This window comes from Rattus norvegicus, chromosome 1, assembly GCF_036323735.1.
Source record: "Rattus norvegicus strain BN/NHsdMcwi chromosome 1, GRCr8, whole genome shotgun sequence".
NCBI classification, from domain to species: Eukaryota; Metazoa; Chordata; class Mammalia; order Rodentia; family Muridae; genus Rattus; species Rattus norvegicus.
The window spans coordinates 184,253,650-184,276,915 of record NC_086019.1 but is presented as its reverse complement, the minus strand read 5'-3'; the positions used below and the strand labels follow the sequence as shown (position 1 = coordinate 184,276,915).

The 23,266-nt window shown below is 39.7% G+C and overlaps 1 protein-coding gene and 1 pseudogene across 12 annotated transcripts in view; one reads left to right on the top strand and one right to left on the bottom strand.

The window, feature by feature from the left end:
* The window catches only part of Abca16 (ATP-binding cassette, subfamily A (ABC1), member 16), a 179,648-nt gene that overhangs the window by 129,106 nt on the left and 27,276 nt on the right, over positions 1-23,266 (bottom strand). For 7 of the 12 annotated variants that reach the window (XR_005499417.2, XM_039101179.2, XM_039101180.2 and 4 more), the window contains 5 exons: positions 19,313-19,454; positions 9,392-9,651; positions 8,085-8,201; positions 7,061-7,178; positions 1,419-1,592 (listed from right to left, as the gene is read on the bottom strand). Coding sequence is in view for 11 of the 12 variants with exons in the window: in XM_039101179.2 (XP_038957107.1) it covers positions 1,419-1,592; positions 7,061-7,178; positions 8,085-8,201; positions 9,392-9,651; positions 19,313-19,454 (811 nt within the window). In the remaining variant the exon portion in view is untranslated. The remainder of the gene's footprint in view (positions 1-1,418; positions 1,593-7,060; positions 7,179-8,084; positions 8,202-9,391; positions 9,652-19,312; positions 19,455-23,266) is intronic. The other 5 variants (XM_039101182.2, XM_063280997.1, XM_039101185.2 and 2 more) reach the window with 3 other exon arrangements.
* Hnrnpa1-ps9 (heterogeneous nuclear ribonucleoprotein A1, pseudogene 9) lies at positions 14,547-15,796 on the top strand (annotated as a pseudogene).

Genomic DNA, 23,266 nt, shown 5'->3' with positions numbered 1-23,266 from the left:
CAGCTGTATATGTAGCAGAGGATTGCCTTATCTAGCATCAATGGGAGGGGAACCCCTTGGTCCTGGGGAGGCTCGATGCCCCAGCATAGGGGAATGCTAGGGGGGTGAGGTGGGAGTGGGTGGGTGGATGCAGGAGCACTCCCATAGAATCACAGGTAGGGGGAGGTGGAATATGGGGTTTGTGAAGGGGAAACTGGGAAGGGCAATGACATTTGAAATGTAAAACCAACAGAAAAAATTGTATGTGGTTGGTGGGTGCCTCTGTACACTCCCTATTTGATGGTGGCAGAGGCACGTGGATCTCTATAGGTCTAAGACCAACCTGGATTACATAGTAAGGTTTAGGCCAGCCAGGGATAATAGTGAAATCCTATCTCAAAAACCAAACCAAACAAAAAACAAAAATAAAAAACAAAACAAAACAAAACTAAACAACCCCCTCAGACCCAAAATACTAGTACCAAATCATAAAATTCTTGTGATGTTAATATTAAAACTCGTAAAAAGATCAGTATATTATAATTAGAATCATCTATTTGATAGCTGTTATAATATGGATAAAGTTTAAATTATGTAAGTACTTTTTGAGGCAGCACTTTTATATTTTAGACATTTTAAAAATAATCCAGAGTCCTGCCATGTTGTTCAGGATAGTCTTAAACTCTGGGACTCAAGTTCCATATCAGTGTGCTAAGTAGCTAGGGTATAGTAGCTAACTTGCTCAGTGTAAGTTGTTAGCACTTTTTTGTGAGTGGGAATTTATCTTGCAGATTAATATGCACATATGACCACATACATAAACCATAAACCTGGACAAGTGGTTGTTACGGGCAACTTATGGGCAAATACTAAACAATGTTACAAGAGAATAAAAGTATAGCATTGCATAGGAAAAAAGTCAAGATTTTAATTGTTTTTTAGAGAATAAAATAATAGAAGTTCTAAAACGATCTGACTTGACAGTGTAAGTTCATAGAAAAAATATGGAACAATTTGAGCTCTTTTACAATTTTTGTTTATTCTTTGTAAGTTTCATATACAAATACATGCCATGCCCTTAGGACATATCCACTCCTTGTTCCCTATTTCTAACTCATTCCACTTTCTCCCCATCTCTCTCTTAACTTCATGTCTTTTTTAAAATAACTTTTGAATCCAACTAGTGCTGTGTGTACATACATGCGTGTAGGGCAACATGGGCTCTTTACCATGAGCTACAGTGCTCAAGAAGCTGACCCCCTGACCCTTGCCCATTAACTGCCCATAGCTTATCAGGTAGGTGTGGGAGCTTCATATTTTTCATGTTTTACATAACCACATATATAATCAGCAAATCTGGGGGAAATATAACATTTTCCTACTTTCTCATCCTATTTACCCAGTTTCCTAAGAACTGAACGAGCAACGCCAATACCCACCTTGTATTTCCAACTTGATTAAGATATTAATCCCCAGTGCCAAAGCAACATTTGCACTCAGACACGCAGTTATCTTGGTAGTAAGGTCCAACATTCCATAGTATTCAGAGATGAAGTTATAGGGAAAGAAACTGGCAAAAAATAGGAGGTTTCCAGCAGAAGCAGCCAAACGAGCTTCAAGTAAGAAATTACAATTAACTTCGTATACTACCACAGATAACACAGTTGAATATGCTTACATTATGTTTCCAAAAAAATTACTATGTTTCCAGTCTTATCTATGAAACTAGACAAAATAACTGAACACGTAAATGATTACTAAGTACGGGATGTTGTCAATCTCATAAGCCTGGGATTTTGTTATGCTAAACCCGATGATCTTTTCTGAACAGAGATGGAGGGAGAGTGGATCTGAAGAAGAGGGGAGGTACAGGAAAACTTGGAGGAGTGGGAGGAGGGGAAACTGTGGTCAAGAAGTATTGTTTGAGAGAAGAATTAAAGAAATAATAATTCTCATCAAAATATTAATAGGACATAAAATTAGTGTTAGTGAAGAAAGTAAAAAAAAACTAAAAAACAAAACAAAACAAACAAAAAAAAAACCCAATAAAACTGCAGGATACTACTTCCTAACATCACTGTCATTCAGAGAAGGCAGCAGCATATTGAATGGGGACAATATTTCATCAGCTGCACGTCCAATAGAGAACTAACATCCAAAATATATAAAGAACTAAAAAACCTAGGTATTAAGAAAACATATAAGGTATAGACTTAAACAGAGTTCTCAGAAGAGGAACCTCAAAAGGTTAAGGAACACTTAAAATGCTATGCTCCATTTCCTAGCCATTAGGGAAATGCAAAGCCAAACTCTTCTGAGATTACATCTTATACCTGTCAAATGGCTAAGATCAACAAAGAGAGTGCCAGCTCACTCCGGAGGACATAGAGTAAGGGGGACTCATCTATTGCTGGTGGGAGTATAAACACGTGCAGATCGCCTCGATGGAAATCAGGCAGCAGGTCCTCAGAAAGCTGGGACTAGATCTACCTCAAGGTCCAGGCAGGTACCCAGAGGATCTTCATCCTACCGCTATGACGTCTGCTCATCCACATTCATTGCTCCTCTATTCAGAATAACCAGAAATTGGGAACAACATAGATGTCCCTCAACACACAAGTGGATAAAGGAAATGTGTTATTTTTGCAAAAATTGAGTATTACTCTTAGCAACAAAAAAAGAAAGAAAGAAAGAAAGAAAGAAAGAAAGAAAGAAAGAAAAGAAAAGAAAAAAATGGATGGAACTAGAAAACACCACCTTGAGTGAAGAAACCTACACTCAGAAATACAAAAATGGTATGTATTTGCATATATAATATCCATTATTAGCTAAAAAGTCATCCATACACAAGGTAAAATCCATAGAACAACAGAGGCTAGGCACTGAGTAATGGAGTCAGGAATAGATTGACAGTTATGTATGGGGCTGGGGCACTGGGATGGGAGGATCAAGTGGGAAGGAGGGGGATTAAGGGAGATGAATGAGGGATATGAGGAATGACAGCCAAAAGTAAGGGTCATTTTAGAGGTAGTATGAATTCAATGGGAAAAGTATATACGTATATGGAGGCTGTAGTCCCCAAGAAGCATACCACAAAAGCTGCTGCCACAAAAGCCACTGCATCACAAAAGCCATCAAAGTGGCAGCAGGCCCCTCTTTCCCACCCCAGCCTACTTGCACAGTAAAATGTCCCATAGCTGTCCAAAATGGCAGCTCCTGTCAAAATTGTGGCACCATAACATCTCAGACTGCAGCCTTCAAAGGAGCTATAGGAACTGTTTCCCACTCAGCTCCTTCAGGATGTCCACAGTGGCCACATCTTTCCTGCCTCAGCCTACTGACAAGCATGAGAAGCTGTCCACGGTGGCAACAATTTCTTTCCTGCCTCAGTTTACAGAATCCACAAACCACCACTGCAGAAAGCTATCCTACAAGAGCTGTCCCACAGGAGCTGTTCCACAGAACCTGTCCCACAGGAGCTGTCTCACAGGATCTGTTCACAGTGGCAGTACTTCCTCTCCACCTTTCCCCCTCCTCTGCCCCCACACCAGCAGCCACACAGAAATGACCAGCAAAAGTGGGCTACAGTGGGAAGAAGGATTTCCTACCTTAACCCATAGACCTGATGCAGGAAAAAGGAGGTGAAAAAATGCTACCAATCTCCAAGCAGGAAAACTCACCAATCCCAGAGTGCCCGCCACACCACACCTCAGGACTTGAAATCCCACCAATCTTTATTCTGGAAATCTCTGTCCTGAGAGGCTCTGCACCCTCAGAAATTCTATATAAGCACTGCTCCTTTGTCCAGTTCCCTGCTGTCCCCTCCCAGGAAGAGAGGGCAGCCTTCCCTGGATTTGCCTCTCCACATCCTGGAGCCTCCAATAAATCTCGTTCATGGGAGTTCCTGCCTGGTGTGACTCTCACTGGAAGAAGCCAAGAAAAAGAAAGAAGCAATGAAGAGAAGCAAAGAGAAGGAGCAGAGGCTAAGGCTCCTGAGCTCCTCAACTCAGCTAGGGAAACCTCCCCTCGGAGCTGCAATGCCTCTGCTGAGGAGGCTCCCTCTCAGAGCTATGTGGTTGCTTGGCTCCTGTGTCTCAGGATACCCTTCCCTTGGGACACTGTCCCACCTCAGAGCTGTATGGTTCCTGGGCTTCCAAATGCCAGGATACCTGCCATCTGAGTAAAACACTTACAAAGGTAGTCTAAATAAAACCACAAAAATAATGGGGAGACAGAGCCCCACTTGGACATCTCTTGTCACTATAAGAAGCTTCTAGAACCAAGATTGGGTTACATCTAATTGAGTTGTTGGTCAAAGGGATCCCATGAGAACCTTCAAACAATCCAGACTATTGTCAGGACTATAACTGTAACAGACAGCAAGGCCCCATGGCTAAAGACAACAACCACACAGCTTGCCCAACAGGAAAAGTCAAGCTGTTACCTACAGGGCCTTCAGCACTATATGCTAGTGTCTTTGCTACAGGAAGGTACTCTGCAGGCTGTGAATGGAGAACATGAACACTAACTCAGCCTGCAAGATATGCTGGTGGCAATGGTGCCACAAGCTTATGGGAATATCCAACCAATATCTGATTTGATTCACTCTATCATATGGAACCCATTCTTGACATTGTTTGAATGACCAAGAATCTAAGACTAGATAGCACAGGGATCTTGGATAAACCCAAATACTATTGTTCTTTTTTTTTTTAAAGTAGCAAAATAATGATTCCTAGTGACACAATGCTATACTCAGAGATCAGTGCCTTGCTCAGTCATCATCAGAAAAGCTTCCTCTGGCAGCAGGTGGGAACAAATACAGAGGCCAACCGGCAGACGTTTTGAAAAGAATGAGACTTTTGGACACTCAGCCCTAAATGAGATGTCTACATCAAATCCCTCACCTCGGGGCTCAGGAAACCCTGCAGAAGAGGAGGTAGAAAGAGTGTAAATGCCAGAGAGGATGGAAGACACCAAGAAAACAAGGCCCTCTAACTCAACATGATTGACACTTATAAACACACAGACAGGCAACTGCACAGGGCCTGCATGGGTCCGCACCAGATGGGGTCCTAGAGCTGAAAGGAGAAGTGGGCACACGACTTTATCCCTAATTCATAAGCAATCTTCAACTGAAAACCACTTGCAGATGGAAATCTAGTTTCCTACAAAAGAGTCTATAGGAGAAAAATCTACTCTCAAGGGTAAGTGGCAAGCTCAGCAGTAGATGGCCAATAGGAAGCAAGCTCAGCAGTAGCTGGCCAATAGGAAGTATGCTCAGCAGTAGATGGCCAATAGTAAGCAAGCTCAGCAGTAGCTGGCCAATAGGAAGCAAGCTCAGCAGTAGCTGGCCAATAGGAAGCAAGCTCAGCAGTAGATGGCCAATAGGAAGCAAGCTCAGCGGTCACTTTGGAGGTTTCTTTTCTCGTAATGTCACATCACGACTCTTCCTTTTGATCTTATCATTTTTAAAATTTTATTTATATATACTTTTTCTTCTGTCTTTGTACCTTACATTTCCTTTGCATATATATTATGGCTTCCTGTTTAGTTTTTTTTTTTTTTTTTGTGGGCTTCCTGAGTGTGCAAATGATTGGGTCTGTTTCTTCTCCTGGGCTCTTTTCCTTCTGTTTGTTTTGTCCTACTCCAATGTATAGTTTAGGTTTTTATCTCATCAAATTTTATCTCATCATCATCTCTTAGAAGCTTTCTAATGAGAGACAGAAAGCGTGTGGATCCAGATGGGAGGGGAAGTGGGAAATAAATGGGAGGAGTAGAGGAAGAGGAAGCCATAGTTAGGATGCAGTATGTGAGGAAAAAAAGCCAATTAAAACATAAATAGCAGTTGAGCACGCTGGAAAGTTGAGCACGCTGGAAAGTTCAGAAAGCAGTAAAGAATTTACTGGGTCAGAAACTAGCAAAAAGAAATACAGTTCTTTGGGTGGTTTTTTTTTTTTTTTGCCTGTTTGTTTGGTTTTGGATTCATAATTCTGGACATTAACCTTCTGTCAGATGAACATCTTTATGCTATGGCTTTTGCTGTGCAGGTACTTTTCAGTTTCACAAAGTCCTATTTGTCAATTCCTGTTATTTCCTGAGCAATTAGAGTCCTCTGCAGGAAGTTATCACCAATGTCTTACCTTAAAAAGTTCCTGTTACCTTCCTGCAAAAACCCCAAAGTCACACCATTCTCCTGATATCTCAATGTTATTTGTTTATACAGTTGTTTCTGGTCTTATACAGACAATTCATTCTTTTCCTCTTTCTACTTTGTCGTTATTTTTTTATTTTGTAAATTCTATTGCCCATCTCAATTTCATTTCTCTTGTCCCCTTTATGTTTGTGTTAATGGATCCACTGCCCTTGTTTTTGTGTTTTCAGTTCATAACTTATAGTTTTTGCTGAAATATCTTTTTCTACAGATCTGTCCAGAGAATACCCAACTGCTTGATAACATATTGAAAATGGCTGCTTAATCCTTTTCAGTAATCACGTCTTCTTCATTTCAGTGTTGGTGTTTGGAAAATGCAAGTTTTCACTCTTGTTTTGATTTTTCCAATTCTTGGTATGATAGGATTTTTTTTTCAAAAAATCACACCCAAAACATGTTGGACACAGCGATATTCCATCAAGGCTATATCTTATAATTTTAGTATTTAGATGATCAGCATCTAAGGTAACTACTGATATAGTGAGCTTAAGTGTTCTGCTAAAGATACCATTTTAATTCATCTGGTTTTAATACCTTTTTCTTTTACATTTCTGTGTTTAAGTATATTTCTATAATGACATTTATTATTCTTCCGTTAATTTTGACAAAGTTAATTTTGACTCAATTCCTAGAGTCTTGCCATAAGGTAAGCACTTGCTTTCAGAAGCAATTCAAATCAATTTCTACAGGAAGCACTGTTTGGTCCTAGTGTCACAATTTTGTATCTTCTTTATATATACACTGTGGCAATCCACTTTTAATGTTCTCTGAACCTCTTGTCAAGTTGTGTCATGTATATCACCTTACATGTCAGAATGCAAGGGAGGGCTTCTAACTCGCTGGAAAGAACAGCAAATGCAGACTTACTTTTACTGAAGAACGTGCTAACCATAAAGGCAAAGCATATGGATGCAATGGCATAGCATGTAAGGAAGACGAAGATGAAGCTGCAGTCGCTGTAGCGCAAGATTGGCTCCTCCACGATCTACAACCAAACAATTACGACATCAGGTAGGTACACTACAACTAGTGTCGCATAAACACAAGGTAAGAGACAAAAATGGCATGGTTCCTACTAAAACATCATCACATTCAGCTGGCGAGACTCAAAGACAGGCAGTTACAGTCTTGCTGAGAGACTCAGCAGCATCTCAGTTTTCTAGTAAGTTCAAAACAAAAACAAGGGCTGGAGAGATGGCTCAGTGGTTAAGAGCACTGACACCTCTTCCAGAGGTCCTGAGTTCAATTCCCAGCAACCACATGATGGCTCACAACCATCTGTAGTGGGATCTGATGCCCTCTTCTGGTGTGTCTGAAGACAGTTACAGTGCACTTATATATAATAAATGAATAAATCTTTTTAAAAAGACCCAAAACCAAAACCCAATTGACTCTACTGTAAACCTGAGAACAGTAAGTGCACAGCATGACATCTCTCCTTTCACAGGGCTGTGTAGCAGGCTCAACTCATCAAAACTCATCTACCTGCTAGAGTAGATATTTGTCATATGTATCTATATAACACCTGAACTACAGTTTGGATGACAATGAAATTCAATTTTATTTTTAAGAAGACAATTTAAATTTAAATAAAAACTGTAGTATTGTCAAAAATAGTATGTATTTCCATAAAAAACCCTAAATGTCAGAATTGGGATGTACAGTAACACGAAACACACTAGATTTTTAAAAGCAATAAAAACATTATTTTAAAAATTGTTATATGCTGAAAGAATATTTTTAAAGGCTTGAGTTAAACATATCACTAAAAGAATTTTGTCTGTTTCTCCTTAATGTTTTTTTTAAAAAAACTTCAGTAGCTAGTAAAAATGTAATATCATATATGCAATTAATTATATATCTATTAGACAGTATAAAACTGGATACTTGCCTGGATAAAGAGTAATATACATATCAAAAAGATAATGGCGACATATAAAGGGAAGAACGTGAAGAAATAGCCCATCCAGATGATCCAATTTCTAAGCCCCATTATGAGCTGGTACTCCTATAGGACAGTCAGCACAAACCACGCATTATATATGTCTGACAAGTCATGGTGCTTTCCACACCACTTTTGAATTTTTACTACAAAGTCTATAAAAATGGTTAATGTTATCTCCACTTTAAGAATAAAAAAAAATCAAGGTTTATCAAATTATGCAGTAAGCAGGTCTATACTTCTCTTAAGATACATATGTTTTTCTGAGTTCAGAGATCTTTTTCAATACTACATCTGGGATTTAAAAAATGCAAAACATTTTAAAATTTTATGAGTTTCCCCATACATCTTTAGTGTTATTCATGCTCTTTACCCTTTTATTCTTTTGTAAATACACATATGTAAGAGTGTGTTTGTGTGTGCACACATATGTTTATGCAATATTTATCTTTGTAGTCTCTGAGCCTCTAAAATCTGAGTTTTAATATATATTATTAATTTTGGAAACTTTTCAAAGTAATTTAATTTCTTTTGCTTTATTTTCTCAATTTTCAGAATCCAATTATGTGTATTATATCATTTAATATACTTTTTGAATGCTTTATTCTGGAAGTGTACATTTCCCTCTATGTTTCAGCTTGTCTAATTCTGTCTTGTGTTCATTTTTTAGTTCTTTCCTCATTTTATTTTTTACTGATAAACTTGTTAACAGCATTCCTAAGTACTGTTGAGACATATCATTTTAAAATTTTCATTAATGAGGATACATAAAGCTGTTTTCATTCAAATATAATGTGTGCGTTGACCACTTCTGTATCTTTACCATAGTGCAACAAAAGCACATTTTAAGTACATCTAGATGTGAGCTCTATGACTCCAGTGAGGCTGAGAAATTAAGATTGCTGTAAAGAGTCCTGGGGCTGGAGAGATGGCTCAGCAGCGTCCTGTTTAAGTTCGTCTCTGAAGCCTTTGCAGCGTGGGAACTTGGTATCAACAGGACCCATGCTTCTATACTTAGGTCCTTTGCTGCTCTGCTGGAATGTAACCACTATCCAGCAACGCTGGATACATACATGGGGATAGCCTACTCTCCAAAAGAAATCCACAGGCTGTGCGTGTGCGCGCGTGTGTGTGCGTGTCCGTGTGTGTGTGTGTGCGTGTCCGTGTGTGTGTTTATACAGCAAACACACACATACATACATACATCTGTACGTACATACATATGCACATATTTTTTAAACAGAGAGTGATAGTACCTTTAACCTTTTCTCCTTTTCAAACACAATGGATCGCATGATGGAAAGAACGATGGAAGAGAACATGAGTATGAACATTAGTGGGATGAAGGGACTGGAGATCCAAAGTAGTTTGTCCTGGGGATGACTTGGGTATGGAAACCTCTGTACCAGAGTGTCAATGTTTTCAAAGAGCTCTTTCCCAGCACGGCTTTCATGATACAGCATGATGCTCTTGTCCACGGCATGCTGCACTGCCAGGAATCCCTCCTTGATGTACCCTGTGTAAGGAAACTCATGGTCAAGCAGGACTAAGGAGCGACTCAGACACATGAAGAGAGAACATACAGAATCTACCACAGATTTGACATAAGGCATTTCTTTGGCTAAATATGATTTTATCTTTCCCAAATTAAAATATTAATATTAATAAAACTGGCAAGCTTGCTAAATTTTCTACTTATAAAATTTCTACTTAGAAGAACAATATAATTAATTATATTGATATTAATTATTAATATATTATTATAATATATTAATTAATATGTTAATTATATTATATAATTATAATGACAATATAATTAAACATTGAGAAGATCATGACTTCAAATTATAAAGGAATGAAATCCCAGAACCAGAAACAAGAAAAAGGCAAAAAATAACAAAAAGACTTCTGTTCAATAAAGTATAGCAGAGATAAAATCAGAAACTGGGGGCTAGGATGGTAGACAAAAGTACATATTAATAAGTATAAAGACCAGAGTCCAGATGCCTATGACACAAGATAAAGCCAGGCAGTGCCAAGCCTCAGCTGCTCTTCATGACCCTTCATGCCTTCAAAACCAGCACCACCTGGGTGACTCTTACACATTACCAAGTCCAGCTGCAGCACGAGGTACAACCTTGGCTATCTCTGGAACACAGCCTCTTTGTGCTCTCAGAAGACACTTCCCAGAAGATTTCACCTCAGTGATAAAAGTAATCACTGCTAATGTCTTAGCTCCAGCTGACCAGCATCAACTGTCCCAGTCGTCCCTTCTGTTCTAGACTCTAACGGTAGAGCCACGTGCCCAAAGCTGCTGAGTTCTGCTGTTTCCTAGGTCTGGAATATGGTCCCTTGTTCTATTACATTATCACCAGCTTTCTGTTTTCCCACTCCTTCACTGCCTAAGCTTGGCTGTCCTCGATCTTGCTTTGTAGATTGACCTTGAACTCAGAGATCTGCATGCCTGTCTCCTGGAATTAATGGTGTATAACACCACACCTGGATGCAAGCTTTTTTTCACCTAGAACTTGCTCTGTCCCAGGCTGGCTTTGAACTCAGAGATCTGCATGTCTTTATATCCTGGATCAATGGTGTGTATCACCAAGCCTGGATGTAAATTTACTTGGGTAGGATCTTGCCCCAAAGTCCCTTAATCTGTTATCTCCTAGAAGACAGGATTTAGCTCCATTCAACTTCCTAAAGCCTCATTAATTCTTACATCATATATTTGTATTTTTCCTTTCTCAGCTTGTTATGCTTTTTCAAAATGCTTTTCATGAGACTTGATCAAAGAACAAAGTCTCTGCAGGGCTCTTTTTTTTTTTTCTTTTTTAGTTTTGAGACTTCCTTTGTCAATACAAAATACAATTAATCTGAATTTCTTCACCTTAGCCTCGGCAGACTCTCCGGACAAGGGCACAAAGTAGCCACATTCTTCACAGAAATGCCACAAAAACTGTTTCTAGGTCACATAGTGAAATTCTCCACTGAAGCTTCTTGGGCCACATCTACTCTCAAATCACTCTCAATGTCTTCCATATTCCTACTCGGATAGCCCATTAAGCTCCCTTTAAAGCATTCTACAACTTTCCAAATCCAAAGTGCCCAAATCCACATTCTTCCAAACAAACACATAGTCAGGCATATCCCAGAGAAACCCGTTACCAACTTCTGTCTGAGTTAAGTTTTGCTGCTGTGAACAGACACTACGACCAAGGCAACTCTTACAAGAATGACATTTAATTGAGGCTGGCTTACAGGTTTTAGGTTCAGTCTTTTAACATCAAGGCAGGAGCACGGCAGAACATAGGCAGACATGGGGCTAGAGGAGCTGAGAGTTCCATCTTTTGTTTTGAAAGCAGCTAGCACAAGACTGCCTTCCAGGCAGTAGGACAAAGGTATTAAAGGCCACACTCCCAGTGACACACCTACTCCAACAAGGCTTGCCTCCTAATAGTTCCACTCCCTGAGCCATGCACATACAAACCATCACAGACACCATAAGAAGACCTACAGAGCCAAGTAATCTGGGACCATAGGGGAGCCCAGAGACTGACCAACCAACCAAAGTGCATGGACTGTACCTAGGCTATTTACACATATGTAGCAGATGTACAGCTTGGTCTTCTTTGAGGTCCCCTAACAATTGGAGCTGTCTCTGACTTGGACTGTATTGCCTGCATTTGGACCCTTTTCCCCTAGCTGGGGTGCCTCAGTGGGAGAGAATGCGCTTAGTCCTAATGCAACTTAACGTGCCCAGGCAGGTTAGTACCTTGGTGGGTGGTGGTGGTGGTGGTGGTGGTGGTGGTGGTACCTCTCCTTCTCTGAGGAGAAGGGAAGGGAGAAATGGGGGGAGGAATGGGAGAGGGTAGGAGAGTGGGACTGGGAAGAAAGGAAGGAGGAAGGCTTCAACCTAGATGTAAAGTGAATAAATTAATTAATGAAAAAGAGGAAAAAAAAAAGAATGTGTGTCACAGGCCACACTTGCCAGAAGACCAAGTAGTCTTCTCTCAGATTCACAGGAGGAATTATGGAGAGAAAATATGGAGCAAAGACTGAAAGAAAGGCCATCCAGAGACTCCCCTACCTTGCGATCTATCCCATATGCAGTCACCAAACCCAGAAACTATTGCGGATGCCAAGAAGTGCTTGCTGATAGGAGCCTGATATACTTGTCTCCTGAGAGGCTTTGCAAGAGCCTGACAAATACAGAGGCAGATGCTCACAGCTGACCACTGGATTGGGCACAGGGACCCCAAAGGAGGAATTAGAGAAAGGACTGAAGGAGCTGAAGGGGTCTGCAACACCGTAAGAACAACAACAATATCAACCAATCAACCCCCTCTCTCCCCGCACCAGAGCTCCCAGGGACTAAATTACAAACCAAAGAGTACACATGAGGATACCCATGGCTCCAGCTACATATGTAGCAGAGGATGGATGGCCTTGTGGAGAGGAGGAGGCCCTTGGGCTTGATGCCCCAGTGTAGGGGAAAGCCAGAGCAGGGAGGTGGGAGGGAGTTGGGTAGGAAGGTGAGGGTACACTCTCATAGATGCAGGGGGATGGGAGGTGGGATAGGGGGTTTCCAGAGGGGAAATCAGGAAATGCAAATAAAGAAAATATCCAATAAAAGATAACAAACAACAAACAAACAAAAAACATGTTCAAGCCCTGCCACCAAAGAAACTCAGTAAATGTAATCTACCATATAAACAAACTGAAAAAAAAAAAAACCTGATATGATCATTAGATGCAGAAAGGGGCTTTGACAAGATTCAATACCCCTTCATAATAAAAGTCCTGGAGAAATTAGGGATACAAGGTACATATTTAAACATAATAAATACAATTTACAGCAAGCCAATAGCCAACATCAACTTAAATAGAGAGAAACTTAAAACATTCAACTAAAATCAGGAAGAAGTCAAAGTTGTTCACTCCATATCTACTCAATACCATACTTGAAGTTCTAGCTAGAGCAATAAGACAACTGAAGAAAACCAAGAGGAAACAAATTGGAATGGAAGAAGTCAAAATATTATTTCTAGATGACTTGATAGTATTCAAAAACTGAACCTAAAAATCTCACTGAAGAACTCCTATAGCTAGTAAATACTTTCAGCAAAGTGGCTGGATACAAGATTAACTTTAAAAAAAAAAAGTAGCCTTCCTATATAAAAATGACAGGTTGAGAAAGAAATCATGGAAATAACACCTTTCAAAATAGCTTTAAATAATATGAAATATGCTGAGATAACCCACACTAAGTCATTGAAAGACTTGTATGATAAAAACCTTCAAGTCTTTGAAAAAAGAAATTGAAGCTATCAGAAGATAGAAAGATCTCTCATGCTCATGGGTCTGTAGGAATAATGGAGTAAAAATGATCATTTTACAAAAGGTAGTCTACAGATTCAATGCATTCCCCATAAAAATTTCAACACAATTTATCACAGATCTCAAAAGGACAATTTTCAGCTTCATATGGAAACATAAAAACCAACGATAGCTAAAAACCCAGAATGATAAATGAACTAATATCGTTATAACCATCTCTGATTTCAAGTTATACTGCAGAGTAATACAAAAAGCATAGCATTGGCATAAAAACAGATATGTTGCAATGGAACTGAATTCAAGACCTAGACATAAATCCAAACACCTATGGACACATGATTTTTTTAAAAAAGAAGACAGAAACACACACTGGTTAAAAGAAGCCATTTTCAACAAATGGGGCTGGTCAAACTGGATGGCTGCATGCAGAAGAATGCAGATATATTCATATTTATCACCTTGCACAAGACTCAACTCCCAAGTGGATGGAAGACCTCAACAACAACAACAACGACGACGAACGACAACGACAACGACAACAACGACGACAACGACAACGACAACAACAACGATGACAACGACAACGACAACGACAAGGACAAGGACAACAACAACAAAAGATTCACTGAACCTGATAGAAGAGAAAGTGGGGAATAATCTTTAATGCATTGGCACAGAAGACAACTTTCTAATCAGAGCACTAATAGTGGAGACAGTATTATCAACAATTAATAAATGGAACCTCATAAAACTGAAAAGCTTCTACACAGGAAAAAACATTAACATGTGGACCAAGTAGCAATCTACAGAATGGAAAATGATTTTTACCAATACACATCCAGTAGGGGTTAATATTCAAAATATATAAAGAACTAAAAAAACAAAAACAAAAACCCTAGGTATCAAAAAAAAAACCACATAAGCAATTTAAAAATGAGGTACAGATCTAAACAGAGAATTATTTAAAGAGGAAAGCCAAATGGCTGAGAAACGCTTAAAAGAAATGTTCAGTTTCTGCTCTTTGACGCTGCCGAGGAAGCATCGCTGATTGCTCGCTCTCATCGCCCTGCCGCCATGTCTATGTCAGAGTCCCCCTAGGAGCCGGAACAGCTGCGGAAGCTCTTCATTGGAGGGCTGAGCTTCGAAACAACCGACGAGGGTCTGAGGAGCCATTTTGAGCAATGGGGAACGCTCCCCGATGTGTGGTAATGAGAGATCCAAACACCAAAAGACCCACAGTCTTTGGGTTTGTCACAAATGCCACTGTGGAGGAAGTGGATGCTGCCATGAATGCAAGACCACACAAGGTGGATGGAAGAGTTGTGGAACTTAAGAGAGCTGTGTCAAGAGAAGATTCTCCGAGACCAGGTGCCCACTGAACTGTGAAGATCTTTGTTGGTATTAAAGAAGACCCTGAAGGACATCACCTATGAGATTATTTTGAGCAGTATGGGGAAATTGAAGTGATTGAAGTTATGACTGACAGAGGCAGTGGAAAAAAGAGGGGCTTTGCTTTTGTCACCTTTGATGACCATGACTCTGTGGATAAGATTGTTATTCAGAAATACCATACTGTGAAAGGCCACGACTGTGTAGTAAGAAAGGCTCTTTCGAAACACAAGATGGCTAGTGCTTCATCCAGCCAGAGAGTTCGAAGTGGTTCCGGAAACTTTGGTGGTGGTCGTGGAGGTGGTTTTGGTGGCAATGACAATTTTGGTCAAGGAGGGAACTTCAGTGGTCGTGGTGGCTTTGGTGGCAGTCATGGTGGTGGTGGATATGGTGGCAGTGGGGATGATAGAAGCAGTTTTGGAGGTGGTGGAAGATATAATGGTTTTGGCAATTACAACAACCACTCATCAAACTTTGGACTGATGAAAGGAGGAAACTTTGGAGGCAGGAACTCTGGCCCTTATGGTGGTGGAGGCCAGTACTTTACTAAACCACGAAACCAAGGTGGCTATGGAGGTTCCAGCAGCAGCAGTAGCTATGGCAGTGGCAGGAGGTTCTAATTACAGCCAGGAAACAAAGCTTAGCAGGAGAGGAGAGCCAGAGAAGTGACAGGGAAGCTATAGGTTACAACAGATGTGTGAACTCAGCCAAGCACAGTGGTGGCAGGGCCTAGCTGCTACAAAGAAGACATGTTTTAGACAATACTCATGTGTGTGGGCAAAAGCTCCAGGACTGTATCTGTGACTAATTGTATAACAGGTTATTTTGGTTTCTGTTCTGTGGAAAGTGTAAAGCATTCCAACGAAGGGTTTTACTGTAGACCTTTTTCACCCATGCTGTTGATTGCTAAATGAAAAGTCTGATCATGACACTGAATAAATGTGTCTTTTTTTTTTTAAAGAAATGTTCAACATCCTTAGTCGTCAGGGAAATGCTAATCAGAACTGCTCTGAGTTCTCATATTACACCTGTCAGAATGGCTAAGATCAATAAAACAAGTGATATGTTAGTTGCTAAGTCATTACTAAGCAATCTATAATCCATAGAGTAACAGAGGTTAGGTACAGAATAAGGGAATGGGGTACAGATATATCCTATTAATAAGTGGAAACAGAATATGTAAGTTCTGGAAGGATGGGGTGCTGGGATGAGAGGATCGAGTGGGAAGGGTGTGGAAAAAAGGAGTGAATATGGGGAAAGACAGATGAAGTTAAGGGCAACTTGCAGGGTTGTATAAAACGTTAACACAGTAGAAGCTCCCTAGTTTATACATACATAGATCTAAATGAAATTGTCAAATAATGGGGAGGATACAGTTCCAACTAGATATCTCTTGTCACCAAATGAAGCTCCCAGTGTCAGGACTGAATTACATCTAATTAAGCTGTTGGCCAAAGGGGTTCCTTGTGGACCCCCAAACTCCGGCTGATGCCAAGACTGTAAGTTGTTGTCTGAAAACTGGCAGCAAGGCCCCAGTGGCTGAAGACAATACCCACACAATTCACTGAACATGGATTAGTGGAGCTGGTACCTATACAGACCCTTCACTTCTATCATCCTTGGTACAAGACGGTACTCTGCATGCCACCAGAAGAGAAATGTAAACACCAAGACAGCCATAGACCCTCTTACCTACAATGATGAATTATCTCCAAGATATTACAGGACAATGGTGGCACAAAGCTTGTGGGAGTGACCAAGCAATATCTGATTTGACCTAAGGTCCACTCCAGGAAATGGAATCCAAACCCAACTCTCCTCGATGGGAGAGATTAGATAGCCCAGAAACCTACAGTGAAGCCAAATACTACTGTTCTAAAAAGAAAAAAAAAGCACAATGATAAAATGACTCCTTACAACATTTTGCTACACAGATCAGTTCTCTGCTCAGCCATCATCAGAGAACTTCCTCCTGCAGCAAATGGGAACAGATGCAGAGACCCATAGCCAGACAATGTGCAGAGTGAGAGACCCTGAACTCAACTGTAAATGGGATGTCTTCATCAAGTCCCTCACCCCAGGGCTCAAGGAGCTCCATGGGAGAGGAGGTAATAAGAGTGTAAGGTACAGAGGGGATGGAGGGCACCAAGATAACAACACCCTATAAATCAACACGATCAAAGATCAGATGAACTCACAGAGACTTAGGCAGCATGTACAGGGCCTGAAATGGTCTGTACCAGGTTGTGTGTGTGTGTGTGTGTGTGTGTGTGTGTGTGTGTGTGTATGAGTGTTTTAAAAAGTGGTTCTCTGATTCTTCTCTTAGGGCTCTTTTCCCTCTGTTGGTTTTCCTTAGCCAAATTTAATGTGATGGTTTTTGTTTTAATTTTATATTTTATTGTTATATTTTTGTTATCTCTTAGAAGTCTGTTCGCTTCTAATGAAAGACAGAAAGGGAGTATATTGGATAGGAGTGGAGGTAGGAACAGGGAGCAGTAGAGGGAGGGGAGACTATAATCAGGATACATTATGTGAGAAAAGCTTATTTTCAATAAAAGGAAAAATACAGCTATTCTGCTTCTACGTATGTATTCAAAAGAAACAAATTAGCATTTCAAGGATAAAGACACTCTCAGGCTTATTTTGGTAGTCTTCATAGTAGCTGAGATGTGGATTCTACCTAGGTACTCATCAGTAGATGAATGGATGGAGAGAGGAGTATTATTTAAGCAATAAAAAAGTATTAAACCGAAACGAGGAAAGTAACAGAATCCCATCCCAACTTTCTGTCTGCCAAGTCACTCCTTAGGCTTCTATCCCCACCAACAGCCTTCTCTGCCTTAGCAGTGCTTCAGAGACTGTCCATGACCTTGACCGTAGTCAAACATATTATGTGGTATCTGGAAAATACTACAAAGACTTGCACAGCAATCAGATGTTACCAGTCAGCTCTAAATTCCTCACTAAAGTAACCCCTCTTGAACACTGATATGATTATAGTTTTGTCTTTAAAAATGCTGTACCCAGTGTGGGAACTACCAGACTTTTCAGAGGTAGGAGCTTGCTCTTAGTCTGGCCATTAATAAAAATAATTCAAAAACTTTAATTGTCTTAATCAGTGTGGTTGTCAATAACCATCATGCAATGATTATTTAAAAACCATGTCCTTTGCAGCAACATGAATATAACAAGAGGATATTAAATTAAATAACACACATACACATAGACAAACAAGTACTGTGTACTCTCAGTTTAATTAAATAAATTTAATCTAAATATTGAAGTATGATTATGGAAGATAGGCAAGAAGCAAGATTGATGCAGCACACTGTAGATGTGTAGTGAAATACCACACTGGACCCCAGCCATACACATATAAATATCACAATGGACCCCAGCCATACACATATAAATACCACACTGGACCCCAGCCATACACATATAAATACCACACTGGACCCCAGCCATACACATATAAATATCACACTGGACCCCAGCCATACACATATATAGTGAATACTTTTGAATAAAAGTAAGAGTGAAAAAACTCTGCTAGGGGACACTGGGAAGGGGGCCACATTTGGGATGTAAATAAAAAAGTTATTAAACAATACAAAAATTTATAAATATATTTATACTGATATGAGAACTGAAGGTGAATACAATAAGATATATAAGTTTATCAAGAGTAAAGGCTGAAAAAATTGTTACAATATAAATTTTAGTTACCATGAAGACTAAATATTTCTCAATTGTTAAATGAATACAAATATTTATTTTTTTTTTCGGAGCTGGGGACCGAACCCAGGGCCTTGAGCTTCCTAGGCAAGCGCTCTACCACTGAGCTAAATCCCCAACCCCGAATACAAATATTTAAACATAAATAGATGTTTATATATGTACTGGAGGATTAAGGTAGCAGAACAAACTGCATTTTGTTTTTCAGACTCCATTTTAAGCTAAATTCACCTTAGAGTGATTTGGCCCCCACCCCTGAGTTCTGAAAAAAAAAATCATGAGATATTCTTGGCAGTTGCAAAATAGATATAACAGCTGTGGCCAGAAGATAACAAAAGGGTGGGCTAAGGAAACATGAATCATTCCAAGGTCAAGATGCTCCTTTTAGATGTGTGGTCCCTCCTTAGGGTTTGACCAGATGCTGTGAACCAATCAGCTTCAAGGCCAGCATTCTTTTACCCTCTTACCCAATCATGCAACACCAAGGCTTAACACCACTTGCAGTTTTTTTTTTCCTTTATAAACCCCATTCCTTAGACCTGGGGGCTGCTCTCCTACCCTGTGGCCCAGGCTTGAGCCTGAATAAACACTCTCCTGGGCTTGCACTGCAGTTGTGGTCCCTGGTAGTCTCTTTGGGGGCCTCTCAATCTAGGCATGGCAGTACTATCTTGTGACCATTTTGATAAAAGAAGCATGCTGAAGGATCTGCTTACCAGGACTTCCTCCGTCAAGATAATTTGGATTCCTGGGTTTTAGAGAAGGATGATTTGGAAAGAGAAGTCTCGTTTTCCAGCCTATCTTGTCTGGCCACCATATGGTCCTCTGTGCACCAACAAAACGCAAGTGATATTTTACCTGAAAATATTAACAAATAGTCATATATGGTGAAAACCAAAAAGAAACTGAAAAGCAAATGTTAGCAGTAAAGTTATATCCCAGTAGAAAAACATGTGACTTTAGAGATGAAACCAATCTGATAAATTCTGAATGCCCAGAATGCCCAGTGAGTAAGATAGAGAATGTATGCTTCCTAGATACACTGGAATTCTACTCAAAACACAGAAAAACACACAAGACAAGAATGAAAAGATTCTTAAGGACATGAAATAAATTTATACTATAATAGCCAGAAACTGGAAAGAACCCAGATGCCCTTCAACATGGATACAGAAAATGTGGTACATCTACACAATGGAATATTACTCAGCTATCAAAAACAATGACTTCATGAAATTCATAGGCAAATGGATAGAATTAGAAAATATCATCCTGAGTGAGGTAACCCAGTCACAGAAAAACACACATGGTATGCACTCATTGATAAATGGATATTAGCCCAAATGCTCGAATTACCCAAGATGCAATGCACAGACCACATGAAGCTGAAGAAGGATGACCAAAATGCAGATGCTTCCACTCCTTCTTTAAAAGGGGAACAAAAATATCCATAGGAGGCGATAGGGAGGCAAAGTTTAGAGCAGAGCCTGAAGGAACACCCATTCAGAGCCTGCCCCATATGTGGCCCATACATAGACAGCCACCAAACTAGATAAGATGGATGAAGCTAAGAAGTGCATGCTGACAGGAACCGAATATAGATCTCTCCTTAGAGACACAGCCAGAACATGTCAAAAACAGAGGCAAATGCCAGCAGCAATCACTGAACTGAGAACGGGACCCTCTTTGGAGGAATTAGAGAAAGGACTGAAAGAGCTGAAGGGACATGTGGCCCCATAAGAACAACAATGCCAACCAACCAGAACTTCCAGGAATTAAATCACTACCCAAAGACTATACATGGACTGACCCAGGGTTCCAACTGCATAGGTAGCAGAGAATAGCCTTGTTGGGGCACCAGTGGAAGGGGAAGCCCTTGGTCCTGCCAAGGTTGGACTCCCAGTGTAGGGGATTGTGGGGGGTAGTAATGGGAGAGTTAGATGGGGAGGGGAACATCCATGTAAGAGGGGAGGGGGAGGACTTAAGGGGGGCTGATGGACAGGAAACCTGTAAATTTGAAATGTAAATAAGAAATACCCAATCTAATAAAAATGGAAGAAAAAAAAGAAATATAGGCTACTCTTTTTACTTATATTGACAAAATAAAAAGCTGAGCAATGAATGTTTGCAGAGCTATAGACAAACAGCACATGAATCCCATCCTTGAAGGGAGAGTGAAGTCAATGGAGAAGCAAGCAGTGACTAATAGCTAGCACAGCACATGAATGACCACAACCTATTCTGTGCTGCTGCAATCGGATCAATTTGTAAGAGCTGTGGAGAGAGAGACAGCAATATCACAGGACTGGCAACTTGCTGGTTGGTTACAATGGTCCATGAAGGAAGAAGTTCTTTGATTCACATGGTTAGGGCTGAAAGACAAAGAAGTAAAGAACCAAAGGGGAGCTGCATTTTTCTTTCACCAGGTACAGCCCTCGTGGCCTGATTACCTCCTAATACTGTTCCAATTGCGATTGCATTTTAGTGAGCTAATCTCACAACAACCTCTGAAACTACAGCAGTCAACTCAGGAATAATTCTTAAGGAAACAGATTTGAATAATCTTGACGTATAAGTTAATTTTGAACAGCAAGTTTGTTATACTGTTGTCTGTGGTCCAGATGTACAAGAATTAACTTATATGGAATAAATGAGACTGATAAACCATGACACCTCCATACAACAGAGGGGTTCACAATATAGGAAAAACCCCAGAAACCATGCCCACTAACTGACAGCAAAAGAGAATGCAGAGACATCATTCAGCTGACAATATTCGGAAACAGTGGTTAGAGTTCAGATTAGGGAGTAACAGCAGGAAATAAATATGTTAATGTATATGAGATATATGATGCTTGTGTTTGAGAGCAGTATCTCATTGTTTAACTTTATAAACATTCCCCAAACTAAAACTTTTATTACTAAGTTACAGGACTTTGAAATATCTCAGATATTAGTATATTCTCACAAATATGCTTTATAAATAATTTCTTTAAACACTGTCTTCACAATTCATTTTCTTAAGTGCAATTTTTAAAATAAAAACTCTTTAATCAAGGCTTGTTACATGGAACAGATTTGTTTAATAAAATGGAAAGCTTTCAATACATTAAAACATAAATCTATAAGTCATCATAAGTATAACACTCATCATAAGTATAACCCTCAGTAGGAAAAACAACAAATTTATAAAATACTGTAACAGTCATGACATCATTCTAATTTAATGGAAAATTTCAAGGTAATTTAGCTTTACATGCAGTTTAAAGAAATAATTAACAAATCTGGTATAAGCTTAGAATGTGTATATGCATATGTATGTGTATATATGTATATATGTGTGTTTGCATTTATGATGACATACATTATATATAAATGCAGGATGAAAACAGTGATATAATTCAGTAAATGTATTTGGAATTAGTAAGGTTTGTCTATGGGTGTCTGTAGGTATGTCTGTCTGTCTTGGGTTGTGCAAAAAGTTTTCTTACATGTGGAAGTTTGCATATCTGTTACTACAGCGAAGACGCTGAACAGTTCACCCCCTTAATGGTTATCTCACACAAGACATCAGAGGTTTATTTTCACTTCAAAATTGTTATTGAAATTTTTTTATCTAAATGGAATAGCAGCTGTTAATTTTGGAAGTTTTGCATTTCTGGCATAACTTCCTGGACATGTATTTAAACAGTTTATGCATTTCTGTTACTATACAATGCTTTCTTTTTATTGCTTACAGAATTTTTCTTGGTATATACCCACCAGAGTTTAAGGACATATTACTGTTTCTAATTACTAAATTTTATGAAGAAGGCACAGGTGTACAGAGTATAGACAGCTTGCCTCAGGCAAGGGGGCATGTTTTATATTATAGAAGGTGCTAAACTGGACTCATCTATGGGTCTTTTTTCAACACTCAGTAAGTCTGAGAGGAGAAACTAAAAAAGACCTGTCAATTCTCAGCTAACGGGTGTGGTGGCACACAACTTTCATGTCAGCCAAGCTGGTGTACGTAGAGAGGCCGACATCCAGGGTTACACACAGAAACCCAAAGCAATAAATTCTCAGCCAATCCACCAGTTTAGGAGGAATCTGTCTTAATCACAGGTCCTAGTGAATAGATACAGTCCCCTCATAGCTAACGATAACTCACCCAGACTTGTGTTCTCAGAGCTAGAGCATGAGATCAGGAGAACCAAGGCATGGAAGCTGAATTGGCCCTCAATAAACCACTCTCTACAAGTAAAGACCTTTAGTAAAATGTACACCTTCCATCCCTACACTCTTAAGCTTTGTTCAGTTAAAGCTTCTGTTTTTATAAGTTAGAGGAATAACTACAGCAGGGAAAGTAGTCATATTCCCACCACAACTGCATGATTGCTCATGGTCATCTGAGACACTGTTGTGCACCAGCAAATGACGGAGTTACTATGAGAGGGAAAAACAGATCACAATATGAAGAACTAAGGCTGCCATTAGACAGTGAATGACAGTTGAGTTCTGTGGGTATGAAATAAGGTATTTCCTAATAAGGTATTAGGGCATCTTATAATATGTGTTTTTCCATACATAACCATGCGAGTACTTGTAACACAGTGCAAGTACTGTGTGGAAAGGTGGCTAACAGACAACATCTAATTTAGAATTGAGTATTGTAAAGAAAACAGTTC